At 31.5% G+C, this 21,146-nt stretch overlaps 1 protein-coding gene across 3 annotated transcripts in view; it reads left to right on the top strand.

Annotated features, from left to right (window-relative positions):
- Positions 1 to 1,147: 1,147 nt before the first annotated feature.
- Positions 1,148 to 21,146, top strand: part of cry (circadian regulator cryptochrome) — a 42,866-nt gene continuing 22,867 nt past the window's right edge. Inside the window, exons 1-5 of one of the 3 annotated variants that reach the window (XM_035360451.2) lie at positions 1,148 to 1,226; positions 1,769 to 1,877; positions 2,056 to 2,192; positions 11,184 to 11,433; positions 16,073 to 16,225. In XM_035360451.2, the coding sequence (XP_035216342.2) occupies positions 1,782 to 1,877; positions 2,056 to 2,192; positions 11,184 to 11,433; positions 16,073 to 16,225 (636 nt within the window). In that variant the 5' untranslated portion in view covers positions 1,148 to 1,226; positions 1,769 to 1,781. Of the gene's footprint in view, positions 1,640 to 1,768; positions 1,878 to 2,055; positions 2,193 to 11,183; positions 11,434 to 16,072; positions 16,226 to 21,146 lie in introns of all 3 variants that reach the window. The other 2 variants (XM_035360452.2, XM_035360449.2) reach the window with 2 other exon arrangements.

Below are 21,146 nucleotides of genomic sequence, written 5' to 3'. Positions count from 1 at the left end.
GAAACTTTCCCAAGGTACAGAATTTCGATAGCTGTATAAACTTCCTTAGCAGAGGCATGTTCAGTACCCTGATTTGTTGGCGTATTTTTAGAATAAACTGAATTTTTCTTTTATCAGTTCTTATTTATATTTGATTCATAAAAGAAAGAGGTTTCTTTGTCCTTGAATCAACTGATTTCTAGTTTTCTGACAGAGCGCTCAGTGTTTACAGAACAAGATTTATAGACCTTGCAGATTGTCAACATAAGGTGTACTGGAAAAATGCTACATTTTCTTAAGCTGATATTACATATTAGAACGTTTAGACAGGGCAAATCTTTATGCAACATTTGCGCTTTACCACATGATAAAAAATTAGCCACCACTGCATGCTCGTAGTTTTACTATTTTAAAGAAATTATACTCCATAATAACCATAAAGATGCAATTTTCGATTTAGACAGCTGAGTGTATGAAATACAATCGATTTGTAACTTTTCAAGGACAGGAGAAAAAGTCCGGTGTCTTTACAGGTTGGTTACATGAAAAAGATCTTGAAGTATTTTGCTATACAAATAGCATATTTAAGATTTTATATTTTGTTTAGACAGTCACATTTTATAGAACTGAAACATTTTATACAACAGGTGTGTATGTGATTATGGCAAAGCCTTGAGAACTATCTGCCTAAGGGAAGAGATGCCTTCGTGGAGGACTTTCTAAGCGAAACTGGCTTTTATACATGTTACACGTGGGGGAAAAACACGAAAACGCCCATGCAGCCAGTCCGTTCACGGAATCTGAACCTCGGACCGAACTACCAGTATTCAGCGACTTTACCGCTCGGCCGCTGGTGGGCTTACATAACAGGAGAACGTATTGGAACATTTTTCACTGTTGCCATCAAGGAGGTTAGAATGACCTCTTTGGTTGCCATTCCAATTGGAAAATTTTATCTATTGCCGTTCAGTTTTCCATAAATAATTAAATTTAAAAAAATTACCCCTTAACAAAAGATGGATGCATGATAACGCTTTTAGATAGTAAAACTCTAAAGACACATTAAGAAAGGGAAGAAAGTTTCCGCTATCCTTTTCTTTTCGTACCGTCATTTGTTAGTCTTCTTTTATGATTTTGCTTGAGCGAAATGTTAATGATCTTTAAGCTGAAGTGAAGCGAAATAACATTGCTGTTGCGTAATGTTGTCATAGGCATGACAACTGGAAGTGATAAAAGTCTAGCTGTCAGTAAGTAAGATGGTTAATCTTTGGATTATGGTAGATTTCGAGCCTTAAGTATATTTGGCACTGATCGAAATATATTTGAGGATCTTTTAGGTTTGTCTGCATAGTCTGCAGAATAAAATTGCCTTATTTTTTATTTCACATGAATGTTTTATTTTATTATAACACTGCGTGCAAAAATTGTGCAAAAACGATGCTTTATTCAGTGTTGAACAGAAAATGGTTCTAGCAGTAAATAAGTTGAGCTGATGAGTTTGATTAAATATGCTAGTGATGTGTAATTTGGTACATTCAGAGTTTATGCAATGGACTAAAGAAGCGTGTTGGATTGCTATATTTTATTCGTTTGTCGATAGCGATACAAATACTGTAATCAATTGCTTGTTTTTCATCTTATTTTATGAATGTAATAAAGAGTAAGAAAGAATTTATAACAACGAACTTTAGTTTTAATAATAATGTGTTTTGAATTTTGTAATCCAAAATTACTGTCTTCTTTTTGTTGTATGTGTTTATTAATTAAATATTTGGTATTTTTTCTGCAGTATAAATCTAGAAATGGGAGAAAGCTTAAAACAAACGGGAACAGGTATTCATCTGTTTCGAAATGATCTCAGATTGCATGATATGCCTTCCTTGAGCACAATTTTAGAAGTAAGAAAAATTGGTTTCTTGAACTTACTAGCTTTTTTTTTCTTAGTGAGTTATTTCTTTGATTTTCTTAATTTAAACCAACTGCTGTGTTTCATACATGTTAATGTGTATTACATTTAATCATATGTGTATATTTTATGGAAATGTAATCAGTTATCTATATTTGTTGCATTTGTAGGTTTGTTCTACCTTATATCCAGTTTACATATTTGAAGATGATGACATTCAAACCCAGAAAATAGGTTATAATAGAATGAGATTTATTTTAGATGCATTGAAAGATATTGATGATAAGTTACATAAAGTTAATGGAAGGTAAGAAAACATTTGTGAGATAATTCATTTTGATAGCATTGCATTTAATATATACATCAACATTTTAAATCAGTTTCATGTGTAACATTTATCAAGAATTAATTGCATATTTGAAGAACAATGGGATTCTTTTTTATTTTTTTTAGTTATAAATTTAGGCTGTTATCTATTTGCTTTCTTATTTTACAAACATAATTAATATGTTTATTTATCCTTACTTATCACTGTTGCTTATTATCAGCAAACTGAATGTATATTTTGATGTTCATATTGTACATGATTATATTTCAAGGTAAATTTTCAGCTAAAATTTCTATTGAGGACTTTTAGCAAAATTTTATTTGCCAATTTAAGATTGTCAACTCATCAGTCAATCGAGTTATTAAGTTAACTGCATTGATTAATTTTGATGTTTATTAAAATTATGGGTGAATCTTCCAATTATGGTAACTTAACGATTTTTTGGCGACCAACCCTGCTACAGCAACCTGCTAGATTTTTTTTGGACGCCATTTTGTTTTCACGAAGTAAAGGCATTTTTTTTTTTTTTTTTGGTAAAAGTGCAGAATAGGCTGCATCAACAAAGTTTAGTATGAAGAGCTGTGTGACGTCCATAAATGGGTGGGACTAAGCTTATGACGTCACGATGTAAGTCTCGCATTTACACTATGCCTACTTTCTATTTTCTCTTAAAAACAATAATAATAAATTGTTTATTATTGTAAATTAATATCAAATTCTTTACTTTTAATTTACATTTATAACATTTAAGCTTAGGCGTTACTGATAATAAGTATAATAAATAGTTTATATTTAAAATTACCATGATACAGTGAGCAAATTCTACCAATTATTAAAACGATAAACAACGTCGCAGTCTCTAATACTTGTAGAGCTTCAATATTTTCAGAGATTTTTATTAAAGCATTTATACAAATAAAAAAAATAATTTAAATTCATATTGTGGAACATTTCAGTTTTACTATTTTTACAAATTACCTTCTTGCTACGTAACGACATAATTCCTGAAATACCAATAATTAGACAATTTTCATTATTTTCTAAAAATTTTAAACTTTGTATTAATAAAAAAAGAAGAATATTTTTATTGCATATGAACATCATTACACAGCTTTCATATCAGTTACTAAAATTCCTAAATCACGCCATATTCTGTGTAGGCATACTAGAATTCTATGCATTAATAAATAAAAAAATCTAATTTCTCAATGAAAGAAAATAATATAATAATAATATTTCAAAATAATAATATTTCAGAATGAAAGAAAATAATATAATAAAATAAATACTACAAACTTGGAACACTAAGCAATACTTCACATAAGCACACCCACACATATTATCAATGAGCTCATATTATCAAGTGGAATTACGATACCAAACACTACGTATTAAAATATGAGGTAAAACGTTACTTAAAGGGTTAAAGTTTACAGTTTTGCCACTGTTGAGTAGATCGTCGGGCTATCGATATATGTCGTAAGTTGGAAAGCGTTATAAGCATATCAAAGCCAAAAAATTAAAAATACAATTTAAATGAAAAATGACGTCTTAAATATAATTCACAATTAAAACAACAATACAAATTTTAAATACACTAACGATATGTTAAACGTTGCACATAAATAAAGTTACATTACTGCTCGGCATCACACACAACCTCGTTATCTCTTCTACACAACGATCAGTATTCGCTCGAAAAATATCAAAGAATTGCACAAACTCGGTGCCCATGTGCTCATACATCTATTTTCACTTAAAGAAAAATCAGAGAATTGCTCAAACTCGGCATTGCGCACCACATTGACTTTGACCGTGTGCACATCGATCTATTTTCACTTCAAAAAACATCCCAGAATTGCACAAACTCGGCATCGCACACAACCTTGGCATTGCGCACCACATTGGCTTTGCCCATGTACACATCGATCTATTTTCACTTAAAAAATCCCCGAATTGCACAAACTCGGCATTCGCACCACACTGGCTTTGCCCATGTGCACATCGATCAATTTTCACTTAAAAAAATCCCAGAATTGCACAAACTCGGCATCGCGCACAACCTCGGCATTGCGCACCACATTGGCTTTGCCCATGTACATATCGAACTATTTTCACTTAAAAAAACATCCCAGAATTGCACAAACTCGGCATCGCGCACAGCATTGGCTTTAACCATGTGCACATCGATCAATTTTCACTTAATAAACATCCCAGAATTGCACAAACTCGGCATTGCGCACCACATTGGCTTTTCCATGTGCACATCAATCTATTTTCACTTCAAAAAACATCCCAGAATTGCACAAACTCGGCATTGCGCACCACATTGGCTTTGCCCATGTACACATCGATCGATTTTCACTTAAAAAATCCCAGAATTGCACAAACTCGGCATTGTGCATCACACTGGCTTTGCCCATGTGCACATCGATCTATTTTCACTCAAAAAAAAAAAAAAATCTCATAATTGCACAAACTCGGCATTGTGCACAACCTCGGCATTGCGCACCACATTGGCTTTGCCTATGTACATATCGAACTATTTTCACTTAAAAAAAAAAATCCCAGAATTGCACAAACTCGGCATCGCGCACAGCATTGGCTTTGCCCATGTGCACATCGATCAATTTTCACTTAAAAAAAACATCCCAGAATTGCACAAACTCGGCATTGCGCACCACATTGGCTTTTCCATGTGCACATTGATCTATTTTCACTTCAAAAAACATCCCAGAATTGCACAAACTCGATATCGCGCACGACTTCGGCATTGCGCACCACATTGGCTTTGCCCATGTGCACATCGATCTATTTTCACTTAAAAAAATCCCAAAATTGCACAAACTCGGCATAGTGCACAACCTCGGCAATGCGCACCACATTGGCTTTGCCCATGTACACATCGATCGATTTTCACTTAAAAAATCCCAGAATTGCACAAACTCGGCATTGTGCATCACACTGGCTTTGCCCATGTGCACATCGATCGATTTTCACTCAAAAAAAAAATCTCATAATTGCACAAACTCGGCATCGCGCACAGCATTTGCTTTGCCCATGTGCACATCAATCAATTTTCACTTAAAAAAACATCTCAGAGTTGCACAAACTCGGCATTGCGCACCACTTAAAATCGTCTATACGTCTCAAAACCGTCTCTCTACTAGTTTCATATTTGTTCCACAAATTGGGCACTTATACGATATTGCAATCAAACTTTTCTCCATACACCACTCAATAACGCTCTTTTTGCCTCTTCGCTCCAACTGATTAAAAAAATCCAGATTCAGATACTCATCCATTCTGCAGTAAGCACCGATTTTGACACACTCATCAATAATCAAAACATTCTTTAAGCAGAAGAATTCTTTTCTGTATTTTCAGAAGTTACGGTTATAATTTTTAACTCATGCATTCAATATTTTCAATCGTCTGGTAATGATCGTTTTCAATCGTTTGGTATCTTAATAATACGTTTGTCAGAGATAATTTGTTGTGTTAAATGCTAACACTACCACACAACACACAACAGTAGATTTATAATTAAAAAAATCTCGCGCAGAACATTATAAACCTACCATTTCAAGACTGATGCAGCCTATTCTGCGATTTAGCCTTTTTTTTACTCAACATTTTTTCCAACAATCTGCTAGCCGAATTACGCTTATGCTAGAACTTTTATGGAACAAAAGTGTTTAATCATGACGAAGATTCTTCTTACTCTTGTAAAAAGCGCCAAACAAATAAGTGGGAGATTCTGCACTTTAGCAGTGAAATTGTTTCTAAGTGCTTATTAGCTAAAATCCTGATTGGAATTTTCTGGAAAATGTTACATTAGATGTCTTATGATCTCTCATTTCTCTGAGACAAAATAATCTGTGATTCAAACTGTGTACTTCTCAGATTATTCCTAAAGTCCTAGCTAGTAACCTTTATCACCTTACCAAAATGTTGCCAAACTACCTGTTACCATATTCCAAAGATTAGCCGAATTAAGTTAGTCAATTTAATTTCAGAATGTTAAGTTTAAATGGCAGTGTTAAATGTTAAACATTAAGAAATGGCAAAACTGCTAAATAAGTGTTGCAGAACAAAAGTAACTTTAAGTGTTTTACATCTATTAGTTAAATATTAATTTACAAAACTGTTTTTATGGTTTCTAATTTAGTGTATTTTACTTTTATACCATTAAATTTTTATACTGTATGATTTGTTTAAAGTCATGTTGGAGCAGATTATAACTTGGTGATTGAGTAAAAAAAATGTTAAAGCTTTTGTTATTAACATTACATAAAAATTTTTTTTGGCCTTACATTTTATTTAAGGTTATTTAATTTTTTATATACACATTTGAATTATTTCATGAATCTGTTTTTAAAATCATCCAGATATAATTCAAAAACATGGCTGTGTGGGACATTTTACAGCTGCTTTTTGAAAAAGATTGAAGAATTTTCGGTTAATCTTCGGATTATGGTAACTTGTCGATTTTTTGGCGACCAACCCTGCTACAGCAACCTTCTAGTTTTTTTTGGGATGCTATTTTGTTTTCACTAAGTAAAGGCGGTTTTTTTTTTTTTTTTTTTTTTTAACTCAACTTTTTTTTTTCAACAATCTGCTAGCCGAATTACGCTTATGCTAGAACTTTTATGGAACAAAAGTGCTTAATCATGTTGATGATTAGGTGCGAAATTCGAAGAAAGTGCAGAATCGCCCACTGCTTGCCGCGTTTTTAAGAATTGCACATGCACGATATCATCCATGTACACGTCGACCTATTTTCACTTAAAAAAACATCCCAGAATTGCACAAAAATGACATTGCGCACACTCTTGACGTTATCCATGTACGCTGCTAAAGTCCTAGCTAGTAACCCTTATCGCCTTACCAATATGTCGCCAAACTAACTGTTACCATATTCCAAAGATTAGCTGAATTTTCAACTGTTTGTTATATTATTATATATTTATGTTATTTCAGTTGTTTTGTTTTTGTTTCAGCTTTGATTTGTGTTCTTCCTGTTTGCCAGTCAACTATCTTCTTATGATCTAATTAAATATTCTCTTGATTATTGAATTAATTTCTCAGTGTGTTGCATGACTTTAATTATTATTTTAAAGTTTCTTAACTCTTGCTTATATCTAATCATTAAAATTAAAGGATAATGAGAAAAAACATGTTCACTAAGTTAATGTTGCAACCAATTCTGTAATTATTTATATTAATTAAGTACAATTGAACATAAATTTGCACTTCTGCACATCTGTTAGTGCCGGAAATATGCAAATTCGGTGGTGGAGGTCATCCAAGATTTGAATATCCCTCAAAATCTCATATAAAGAAGTTGGAGCTGCTTTTTAAGCTCTGGGTAAGTGATAAACAGTCTAGTCAAGGGCAACCAAGAGCAACAAATGCATCTGAAGACGTTTTCTATCGTTGTTGGCTCAAAGAAACTCATAGTGACTACAAGAGATTTGGTTTTAGACCTTCAGGCTGCCATTGGAATTGCACTGCCATTGCATGAAGGCTTAATGAGATTGGGCTGTATGTGAGAAAACTAATGTTTTGTATCCCACTCACTCCAGCTTCCAAAAGGGGCCCGTTTAAACTGGTGCTGTCATCCTGTTTTATGGAGCAAAGATGACTGGGCCTAAGTATTGCTTACAGATGAGCCCCAGATATTGTTTGAAGTGCAATTCTAGACATGTTTTGATCTGGAGAAAGGAAGGAAAATGCAATTTGCCTTCCCTTGTCCATGAAATATCTTGTTTCTGTGAACACAGTTGAATGCTTTGGAGAGGAATCGTGACAAATGGCTGCACTGAGCTGCATATCTTTCAAGGGGATTATGTAACCCTCAGAGATATGTAGATGAGGTATTAGAGCCCCAATCTGTTTAGGGGATACTGTTGGCTTAGAGTACAGTCAAAAGTCGTTAATTCGGACACCCGTAATCCGGAATGATCTATAATCCGGACCTCAAAGCTAAAATCTTTCTGCGCATGCGCCGCATTGACGCATGCGCATAGGCGTTTTACTCGTGCGCGCAAGACATTTACGACTGGCATATGCATCTGCGCAAGTGCAGAATACGTTTTCGCGTGCGCGTTTAATGTATAACGGACGGTAAAAGCTAAAATTATCTAATTATCTATTTCAGTTATTGTTGATAATTGCGTTGTTCCTTAATCTTCAAATTGGATCCGGCTTATTATTTTTTGCAGACTGTAAGAGCAATTTTCTAAAAGTAAGCTTGAACTTTCGATTATGTCAAATAGAATTTCCGATGCTGGAGCTCCCAAAGGATCTAGAAAACGAAAGTATGTTTCGATGTCCATCAAACAAAAAACGAATTGCTACAAAAAATGGATAAAAGCATATCCTTTGTTTATCTAACCGTTCCGAAATCTGTTTATCAATTTCACGCTGCTCTGCGCAGGGGGGGGGGCACGTCGCGGCGCGCAATGAACTGGAAGTTGATCTGTCAACACTATCGTTATCTTCAGGGCAGATGTTTTTATTTTAGTCGGCTTATAATTCCTTACTAAATGTAGTATTTAATTTCGATGTACTCCGTCTTTGATATGATTTAAATCAAATTCCTCGTCATTATAAATATCACGAATACAAATCACATAGTTTTCTGGTTGCAATTTTCTAATTTCGGCTATGAGTAAGGTATGCTTTACGCATCCGCGCGTTAAAAGAAATGTTTAATAAAGTAAACAAATAAATATTTGGCTTCTTTTTTGGTAAATTTGGATACCCTTTAGATCATAATTGCTCATTATTTTATAAATTACGGTTTCATATTTTTAATTTTATAATTTCTGCATGCCATCTTACCAGATTTAAACTGATGATCTATAATCCGGAAAAATCGATAATCCGGAATCGCCGAAGTCCCGACGAGTCCGGATTAAAGACTTTTGACTGTATTTGCTAATGGATGACAATGCTCGGCCTCACAAGCATATGTCGTGTCAGAATACTTTCAAACAGAAAATATCACTCAAATGGATTGACCACCTTACTTAACTGATTTGACCTGATTGAGTATGTGTAGAATGCCTTAAGGCACCAAATTTCAGCTTGCCAAATTCCTCCATGGACATATGAGATGCTGAAAAGGGGCACTTTTAGAAGAGTGGCATGTAATTCCACAAGACTTGATCAACACTTTGGTTAAAACTGTGAAATCAAGATGTGAGGTATGCATATCTGTCCAAAGTGACCACACACCATATTAACCCTTTCAGGACGGGAGTCCCATATACGCATTCCCTAAGAACGCCTCTTACAGCAGCGCATCCCATCCACACATTACTAGAGATGGCATTCAGAGGACGGATGATTCGTATATGCATTTTAAGGTGGAAAGTTTTTCTGAAGGCCACTAGATGGCATCCTATGTCCATTACTTTTGAAATGAACACAGTTTTAAGTTCCTGACCTTGAGTTTGATATATTCTGCTTGACTTTGGTATTTTACTCATCAGCTGTTGCGAGGAGGGGGAAGCGTAAACAGAGGTGGGCTCTTTAAATCGCTGCGTGCTAATGAAAACATTCTCGTGTCTGATTTATATCCAATTCCCTCCCCCCTTTTTTTCCCTCTACTATGTACAGTCTTTTAGGATTACTGTGCGGAGTACTTTTATGTTTTGCATTGCTTTCAGATATATTTCCGTTTCTTCTCTTTTTATTTAAGAAAGCCTCACCTCCAGTCTATTATGGTGGAAAGGCGCTATTTATCAGAGGAAGACTACCCTCGTATGGTTAGTGAACCATTTACTAACACAAATGAGAGTAATGATTCATTTTCTAAAGAATTAAAAAGTGGTACTTTTTCTAAGAGTGATACTTCTAAAGTGATACTTCTCTGTGCTTCGAGATTTACCACACTCAGTCTTCATTTTAAATTTTGTTACTTCTTACTTTAAATAGTCTTTATTGTGTTGTTTTATTTGATTTTTTTTATAAAATTAGGCTTAGCAATGCAAAACCTCCGTCCTGTACAGTGACTGCCTTCGATTCCCCTCCGTCCCGCACAAGCGTCTTAAACAAAGGTGTGCCGTCGCGAAAAGGTTAAAGAGAAAATGGATGGAGTTTTCCCCAACATATGACTTAGTTTTTCTATCATTCTCCAATTTCCATTAATATGGTTTTAATTTCAATATTTTGTGAATAGTCAATTGCAAACATTGCAATTATGTTAACTAATGCTTTTGTACAAATTTGTGTTATAATTTTTCATTAAATAGGAGTCATTATCCTTTAATTTTAATGACCAGTTTATGTTTTTACTAGATTTTCTATTTGGTAACATTTTATATTTTTATGGTAAATTTATTTTTAAAACTATGTACTAAAGATTTATATATGGAAGACTTATACCTTGGGATAACTGCGTGATTTATTTGAATATGAGGCTTAAATAATATATATTTTTTTCTATTTCAATATCCATTTTGTTTTATTGTGTATTTTATATTTATCTGTAGATGCTCAAAAGCTCATACAAAGCAATTCTCTTAGATTATTCAAGTTTTAATGTTTCAGATTATTTCTTTAGAGAAATTGGTCTGGAGCATAAAACCGTGAATAATCTATATTGTATTATAAATGTTTATATGATTGTTATTTCCACTTTAATTATAAATTATAAAAAAATTCAAAAATAATAAGGGATCATCGTTAATTTTGATTCGTAATTTAAATGTAATAGGTTTCTTTATACAATTTTACCATCTTCCTGGAATGGTTAAATCTATTTCTGATAAATTATTTATTTAAGTTTTTGATGTACATATTGTATCAATTAATTATTCCACTGCTGAATACGATTTTGAATTTTTTTTTTTTTTTTTTTTTTTTTATGTTTTAAATTTAGTATATAGAAAGAGTTATTCATATTCTTAAGTAGTTCGACCTTTGCTTATTGATTTGCATATGGCATTTATTTTTTAGGTTGTATGTGTTTCAAGGTAAAGGCATTGCTATTTTATCTGATCTATTCAAGAGATGGAATGTTACCCATTTATCATATGAATGTGATGTGCAGCCAGTCTGGGTGGAAACTGAGAACAATATTAAGCAAATATGTGCTGAAAGTAATATTGAAATTATTAAAAAGGTTTCTCACACTTTATGGGACACTGAAGCTATAGTAAAAGCAAATGGTGGAAGTCCCCCTGTTACCTACAGTATTTTTAATCATGTATGTTATATGTTTATTTTATTAATGATCAGTAAATACTATTCATAATGACTAACATTCCTTTTCATTTCTAATTATCAACATGTGCATTTTTAGTTAAAACTACTAGTTGGTAAGTAATAATAACTTTTGCATATTTTTGCTGTAGTTTAATTAAATATGAACATAAGTTTAGTGAAAAATGTTAGGTGAGTAGACATCAAATTTGTGAAATATGTAGTCTTTTACAGTGCAAAGTTCAAAACCCAGGTGTCCAGTATAAGAAATGATCTAATATCCAGGCCTGTAGACTCCTGGACTGCTAGCCAAAAGAAAATTAAGATCCCCCCTTTACAAAATATATAATACTCAAGAAATGGATGTGAGAAAAAGCAGATCTGTAATAAAAGCAATTTTTTCTCCTTTAACTGAGATTCCTGTACACAACTTTCAAACATCTGCTGACTAGGGAAAAAGCGGATCATTGTCAATGAGAATCAAACACCAGTATTGCAGTTTTAGTAAATAATAACATCTCCATTTTAATCTTTACCCAAAATTATATATCCAAATATCAGCCACTGGATATCTGAATTCTGTGGATACTGAAATACAGATCTGAAGTAAAATTTTAAAAACCAATGCAGCAGTAAGGCCATCCAAGAATTCTAGAAATATTTTAAATGAAATATGATGTGTTGTGCATTGCAAAATCAAAATAGGACATGTGTGCAGATATTTTTAAAAATGCTTGGCCTAATTTATAGTCATTTACAAAATTTTATGTTGATGTTGAGTGCCATGAATCTGAAGGTTTTCAGATATCACAAGAAAAAGTGAAATTTTCTGATTAATGGAATATGAAAAGGAATGCTAAATGAAAGTGGTATAACTGAAGTCTTACACTGTGATGATGATGCCTCGATCATTGCTCTTTTAATGGAGTAGTGAATATCTGTAGTATGATTTTAAATCCAGAAAATATTACCATCTCAATTTTAGTTTCACATAATGGTGTTCAGGAAAAAAAATCTTTCTTTATGGGACATATTTATTTCTTAAACTCTTGCAAGATTGACTCTTTTCTTTCCAAATGTCTTCCAAATGTTTCTTCCAAATGTTTCTTCCGATGTCTGTCAGTCCAAATACACATGATGTCTGTCAGTTGCAATGGGAACAGATGACACTTGTTTCACCCTATATGCTTTGTTAAATGCTCCTGTTTCCGAGGAAGAAAAATAAAGGCCTTATTGAAAGGGAAAATATGGATGCATCTTCATAGCAAGTTATAATGCTTTGTTATTTGCGATTATATTTTCACATTATTAATATGCCTGTATAATAATGTTTTAATATTGAATTATTAAAATCTAAGAAGACTTGTTAGATAATTAATTTACAAATCAATAAAGTGCATAATATTATAATGATAAGTAATTTAATGAATGTCTGTATATATTATACAATTGAATTTTCATATTTTAAAATTTAAATTAGCTTTATATGAATAAGAGAATATTTGTTATATATATATATATTTACTCAAACATACTTTTGTATATGGTAAACTTTAAAACATGGAATGGTACAAAAATGTGGCATTTCGCACTGTTAAAAATCATCCTTTCCACACTTTCAAAGCAAATATTTGTATCCAAATTTGAATCCTTTTCACTATCTGAAAATAAAATTGTATTCAAAACCAGATTTGTCATACAAAAATGTGCTTTTGCTTATTTCTTTGATGCCATATCTAGCTGTAATAAGCAGTAAAAATATAGTAATAAAAATTCTTGAAAAGACTGCTAAATTCACCCTTATTGTGCAAGAAATTATCTATTGATTTATTTCAGATGTTAATAGTACACCTACCGCCATCTATAATAAATTAATAAAAGTAAAATCAGCTAATCTGCAAGTTCAATGTGTTAGTAATGCTAAAAATCAATTGATTATATTAAAGAATGTCTGCATGCATTGGGACAAAAATCTAATTCGTGATCGGGACTCATTCATTACTTTAGGCAGAAATTTGTAATTTGAGCTGTGCTCATTTGTGCCCACTATGGTATGTAACTGGAATGCAAGCTCAGTTCATCAATGACCTTCAAAATTTTAAAGAAATATTAATAAAGAATATTTTAAATTTTATAATTTCTACATATTGGCTTACTATCTTATTAGATTTAGACTGATGCTATAAAATACAGAAATTTCAAAAATTTGGAATTACCGAAGTGCTGATGATTCCAGATCTCAGACTTTATGTTGTACGATATAGTGTTTCCATGACTATTTCAAAGAATCTAGTAATTTCTATGAAGATGAATAAAATATTGTTAATATTAATCTCTTTCTGAATAGTAGATGTTAATGTAGAGAAAGTATTTTTTGTTTTAAATTTTATTTATTTATTCTTTTTTCCCTTCCTTTTTTTTAAAATCAAACAGGTCTATATTATTCTTCATTTTATATTAATATGGTTTAGTAGCTAACTGGTGAAATGATATTTTAAATCTTTGCTTATATTTTTTATTATTAAATATGTGTCAAATTATATATATGCATATTATTAATACATATGATATTAATGTGTGTGTTATTAATACATGTGATATAGTACATATTATGATATTATTAATATTATATGTGTTAATTATTAATATATGAATTAACATTATTAATATATGTTAATTATAAATATGTGTATTATTAAATATGTATTTATATTGCCTTTACTAACATGCTATTTTGGATCAAACTAGCCTGATAATATGTACAAGGCTGTAACAATAAAATATACAGCTTTCTCTTCTGTTCTTTATGCTATCCATATATGCTAACTGGGCCACGATTATCTGATTTCTTCAGAGTGCATATGTACTTGGAGATTATTTTTTGAATCTGATATGTTTAATTAACGCCAGCTCTCCCTCCCTGGAGTAAAATCTGGATTGAACATAATGTTTGAGAAATATAACCTGTATATTCTCTTTACACTTTTTTACTGCATCTGCTGTTCTTGGGGGGCCCACCAATGGCCGAGTGCTAAAATCAAGGAATACTGATAGCTTCGATCTGGGTGTTCAATTCCAGGTTAGTGGGCTGGCTGAATGGGTGTTTTTGTCGTTTCCCCCATTTGTTACATGAGCCAGTTTCTCTTTGAAAGTCTTCCACACAGTTATCCCCCCCAGGCAGATAGCTTTAGTGTGCTTTGCCATAATCAGCTAAAACTAAAATCAAATCTGAACTTTTGTAAACATTATTACATATTTTCACATAACTTTCATTGATATAAATTATCTAACTTCCTTCTCTATAAAGTAGTGTAAAATATTAATTTTTAAAATAAATGATCAGATAGAAGAATTAAAGAGTCTTCACAAATCTGCTTTTAAAATGTGCTTTTTTTGAATCCATAAAAAATTAAATAAACTCATAAAATTTTAAAGTCTACAAAGCTTTGCCTTTATCAAGTGTCTTCTGAAGTCATGTAATATGCTGTAGCCTTAAATAGTATATCCAAAGATACTGAGTAATTTTTCTGTTTGACCATTTGCAACAAACAAAAACTGTCACTAAGTTGTGCAAATTTTGCACTGATAATAGTTAAACACAACTTCACAATTCATTTATGAAATTTTCTAAATCTTTGCTTTTATGCAACCTCAGTCCTCATTGATAATAAATAAGGACTTTGCTTTAGTTTTTATGCAACCTCGATCCTCAGTGATCCAATTTAGTTTTTGTGAAAATGGATGTAAGTTAATTTCAGTTTCTCTGTTTTTCTCTTTTATTTAAAAAAAATTATTAAAGTGTGGTACCAACCTTCTGCAGGAAAGCAAACAGTGGAGTACTTTCGAAGTTATCAGACTGGTTATTCCGATGGGTATACTTTAGAACATTGAAAGGTTCCAAGGTTTAGCAAAATGACACACTAAAATGTACAGTACAGCCACACAATACCACTTCAATTATTGTTTTAGCGAATTTATATGAAATTGAATTTGCAAAGAAGATTACTCTTTTGTCACTATTTTAAATGCCATTCAGGATTTTTGGATATCAGAATTATTGACTCAAGTTTTAATGAATTTTTTGTTAGATGAACCCAAAGCCTGAATTCGTATTTATTTATGTTTTATAGGCTACATCCATACCTTGTATCCATTTATTATCTGACTAAATAAATAGTGATCTGTGATTATTTACTTAATTAAAAAGCAGTCTTTACCTTCAAACTTCTGTTGGAAAGATTGGCACAAGTTTGTTTGGATATCTGCTAATTGTTATGACAGGCAAATATGTAATACTCCAAAAATTTAATATCAATTAATGTATTTTAATTAATGCTTTTATTTAAGACTGGTTTTAGATCTTAGTTAAATATTATGATGACTATAAAGTTAAGTTACTCAATTACAAAATGTTTCTGTGGGCAGTAAAACAAATGGAAACATCTTATTTAACCTGTTACAGAATTAGTATCTTATAAAAAGGATGCTTTGAGTAGTATATTCTATTAAAGTGAAACACTTGATGACTGTTATAATGTTGATGCCTTTGTAAATGATTTTTTAATAATTCTGTGGAAAAGAGTTGTTCAATATTTCCTATAATTAAGATTAAAATGAGTTATTTTTTTGTAACTTTATTGCAGGTAATTGGTGTTCTGGGTTTACCTGAGAAACCTCAATCTGAAGTAAATTTTAATGAAGTTATAATACCCGATGATGAAAAATTAGATTCAAAACTTTTGGCTAAACCAGAAGAGTTTGGAATTAATATGGAATGTGCTGAGCAGATTAATAAAGTAACATATCTTTGATAGTTTTTAGTTTGTTTTTCATAGCTTTGTGTTTTTTGGAAGTTTGTTCTTTTATATGAGATATTATTAATTTAAAAATTTGTGAAGTTTGGAACTGAAAGTTTTATTTATAATGCCATATATAATTCATATTTTAAAGCCTGTGTAAATATTGTTATATACTTCACTTTCTTTATAAATTTGATGAACTTTAAGTGAAAAAAAGTTATTTTTTTGCTATTGATATTCTAACACTAAAAGCGAACTAATATCCACTGAATAATGTTTAAAAGGATATTGGAAAGAATTTTTTATTTATTATATGAAAATGCAGAGATTGAATAAAAATGCTAAGGAAGTGTGTGATCCATTAAACTTCAGCAGAAACTGATAGTTTTATTTCAGAAAATATAAAAACTCATTAACTAACATAAAAGAAAAAATATAATTTATGTTTCACTATGAAGAAAGTGCTGACTCATCAGCAACAAATAATATCATCTCCTGGGTATAATTCCTAACCAATAAAATGATATGAGTAATCTGCATTGGGAAAATAGTAACCAATATGAATCTTAATTTATAATCTCAGATGAATTTCAGAGTGCCAGTTGGTATTAGCCACAATCAATAGTGGCCGGTTTTAATATCAGTAAGGCCAGTATGATATACATATTTGCACTGCAAGTCATATAATGATTTTTTAGCAAATATTTTGGAATATATTATGGAATAATATTTATTGGATTTTTTTAGATGGTAATATTTATTTTAAACTATCTTTGTAATAATTCTGCTGATAAAACAATGCCTAAATCCAAATAAATATTATTTGAATAAAATAATTTAAAATACAATTCATGCTTGTTGTAACAAATTCTTGTGTTTCTAACGAGAAATGGTATTATAATGAGTGTTATTTAAAGCAAAAAGAATTTAATATTCTGTAATTAATTATCTTGCAATGTTTGTTATAAGGAGTGGCTATTATAATAAGCATTGACTGTATCATTTTGAGTACTTTCTTTGAATAAAAATTTGTCTTCAAATTTTAAGAGTTAAAATTTTTTGCAAGTTAATGAGAATGCTCTTGCAGGGGCGTCATTTCAGCAGTAGTGCATGTGTATAAATTTAAAACTGGAGGAACAATTATTATTTTCTAACTCATTCATATGATAAAATCTTTATTAAATGCGTTTAATGTGAAGTTTTGCACTGAGTCATCGATTTTGATATAAAAATTTCAAAATGAAATGAGTTGCAGACTGCCATGTTCTCTTCCTTTCTGCTAATACACCACTTAAGTATATATGAATGAATGGCCATATCAGTTGACAAAACATAGGCAAAATGAACCCTTCTGCTCTTTTTCTTCTCCTTTAACACAATGTGAAAGAGTAGACACATTGCATGCTGTCACATTAGAGCTACAAATAGAGAATATTCATTATATACTAATGAATTTAGCACAATTTATTATTGTTTTTCAGTATGCTAGACGTGATTTTTCTACTCCGAGGTTTGCACTGTATTGTATATTAATTTAAGGCTACCTAATCCTAATTTTTTAAGAGTTCCGTATAACAGTGTATTCTTTCTAAATAACAAGTATCTTTTTTAGAAATATAAAGCATGACTGAAAATAAAACTGAGGTGCTTTTAAATATCAGAATTATATAAATAATGAATTAACTTCTGAACTTTTTTTTTAAAAAAAGTAAAAATATCAAACCTCGCAGTTCTATAATAAGCATCTGCATTAAATATAAAATCAGAAACAGAAAACACTTTCAAGCTACATAATGTCCTTTCCCTTCAAAAAAAAAAAAAAAAAAAAAAGCTATTAGCTGTTTAATAATGTATGTTGTTTAAGAAAAGTTATTGTTTTGGCCTTATGAGCTATGTAATAGCGACAGAATAGGTGCTTAGATTATAGGTGAATTCAATAATTTAATTGTGGTATTACGATTTATTTTTTAGACATGAAAAATCTGACTGTTATATTAGAACAAATTTAGAGCTTTCTACACATGAACAATCTAAAAGAGGTTCTCATTTAAATCAGCAGATGAAAATACCTGCAAAGGTTTATAAAGGTGCAGTTATATAAAAACAAGTTTAAAATGGACTAAAATATTATAAGAATTTCTTTGAAAAACAAAAGCTGTCAATTATGAGATTATGATCAGTCAGCTTATATCACAAACAGGTAAAATTACATAAAATTGCCAAATCTAAATAAATAATAATAAAAAAAAAATAAGCACAAAGTTAATTGCAGATATTTCTTTTTATTTAAAAATTAATATTTAGTTCAAATGTTTGCATAAATACCATAGAAATCGAACAGCATTTTCTCATATTGCTTAAATCAAAAAGTCACTATAGCAAAGTTAGTCAGCTAGTTCAACATAGCAAAAGGACTTTTCCTTGAAAGAATAGAATATGCTGTGAAAATGTGAAATCAACTAAGAACAGTATGAAACTATAGTATATCTGAGCAGAAATATGAGAGTTACAGAAAATTTATTTTAAATTTGTGTTTGATAAAAAATTAGAAAATTGTATTCTAAAATCTGACAATCTTAACTAATATTTAAATTTTATAAAGATTTCCACTTCAGTCTTCAAAACTAGTGAATTTATCTTTTATCGTGCATATTTCATTATTTTATATGCTATAAAATTTTCAACAATACTGCATAAGCAATGTAGTCAGTTGTAAAATATAACACCGATTCCCTCATATTAATGCAGTGTTTTAAAAATCTGGCATTAAACAGCCATGTCCTTTGTAGAAATCCCGACTATGCCTCTGCATTCTCAGTACTTAATAATCTGATTAACTCAACGAAGTTCAACTGCATACAAAGATTGGTCAAAAGTAGTGCACAATCCAGTACAGTACAAAGTCCATAATCCGAACATCCATTATCCGGAATGATCTATAATCCGGACCTCAAAGCCACAAACTTACACATGTGCGGAATGCGTTTATGCATGCACATTTGATATGCGTGCGTCCACTACGCATGTGCGTAAAGTCAGTAAAGCGTTTACCCATGCGGACTTCCGATAGTGAAGAAAGTAACGTTATTGAAAACTAACTAATTTCAATTGACAAGTTAGTCGGTATTCTCAACACAGCAATTACAGGACTTGAACAGTGGAACTTTGTAACTAAACAAGAAATTATGTCTGTTTATAGAATTAAAGAGAAAGTATTAGCACAAAAAACGAAGCAACTTAAACAACTTACATTGATATAAATGTTTACTAAAGTAAACAAATAAATATTAAGCTTTTTTTTTTGTAAATTTTGATACCCTTTAGATCATAATTGCTCTTTATTTCATAAATTACGGTTTCATATTTTTAATTGTATAATTTCTGCATGCCATCTTACCAGATTTAAATTGATGATCTGTAATCCGGAAAACCCTCTAATCCAGAATCGCCGAAGTCCTGACGAGTTCGGATTACAGACTTTGTGCTGTATAACTTAGTACTGATAAATAGAAGATAAATGAAATTTTGTGAGTAGTAATTTGTTCTTTACCTTCTAACTTATACTTATTTTTTGTTGTTGTAAGTCCCACTAGTGGCTGAGCAGTTAAAACTGATGAACACTGGTTCACTCTCACTGCTGGGTTCAATCCCAGGCAAATGAGGTAGCTGAATGATTGATTTTTGTGTAATGTAAATAGAAACTAATTTCTGTTAAGAAGTCCTCCATGAAGGCATCTCTACTGTTAGACATAACCCTCACATGTGTTTCCACATCCAGATAACCTTGCTGTTGCAAGTAAGTCCCCATGGATGATCTGTGAGATACCATAAACTAAACTGAATTAAAGTTAGCATGGAGTGGTGCTGACATTCCCCAAGTGGCATCACTGCTTGCATAGAAGTAGTTAATGCATGTCATAGAGTTTGCTTTTGTGTCTGTGTGCAATAAAATGTCTTTATCATGTTTTTCGAATGAGTTTGTCTTGAAGTCTTAAAAGCGCTGAGCTTCAGGTAGATGTAAATCTTGAAGTAATGTTTTACTTCTGTTCTCAGCAATGCTACTACTTCATTGTGCAGTAATCATATTCCTCTACAAGTCTGGGGATAACTCAGCAACATCAATTCACATTAAGCTGTTGCTAATCTATAGGGAACACCCAATGAACTGAAGTAATGCATCTCGATGGCTTGAGAGGTTTTGGGTTGGTAATTGCAACACCCTGCAGCAACCTCACTCAGATAAACCTTAAACCATTACTGTCGATGAAAACCTATCATTTATTGAGGAACTCATTCAAAATGAGAGATGCATCATCATGAAGCAGATAATGGGGCACAGAAGTATGGCAAAAGAATCTTTGTTGAGATTAATCTAATTATTAGGATACAGAAGATTTGTGCAGGCTAGGTTCTTTGGTTCTTGATAAGGGAGATGATCCAAATAAGGAAGAACATGTGTGATGATTTCTGTAAAGTTTCTCTTGGAATTATCAAGACTACTTCCTGGAGCCATCATGGTACGATGAAATGTCATTTCATTTCATTCCTGAGAGCAGAAGGTTATCAGTGGAATAGATGTACACCTTGCACACAAAATAAAAAAGGTACTGTTCTATATTTCCCATTCTATTGGGTAGACTGTTGAAATTTAACTTGCATTTTTCATGTTTCGAAAGCCCGGCTTAGGATATGCATTAGATTTATATATAGCGTTGTGCTAATAAAGGTATTCTAATACCAAATCTGACTTTTTCTGTAGTGACATGCCGATTTTTTTCCTATATTTCGATTCTGCAATCCAAATTATGCCAAAGTGCTAAGTTTTGTAAAAATCGCACATGCAGTTTTTAAAAAATTAGGTCTCAAAATTTTAGCTCCCCAGTATTGAATTTGGTATATATTTATTAGTATTTCTTTT

This window comes from Stegodyphus dumicola, chromosome 5 (genome assembly GCF_044657685.1).
Source record: "Stegodyphus dumicola isolate Sdum_Otavi_A_Nest chromosome 5, ASM4465768v1".
NCBI lineage: Eukaryota > Metazoa > Arthropoda > Arachnida > Araneae > Eresidae > Stegodyphus > Stegodyphus dumicola.
The sequence above is the reverse complement of the archived record's forward strand: the minus strand, read 5'-3'. Positions and strand labels throughout refer to the sequence as shown.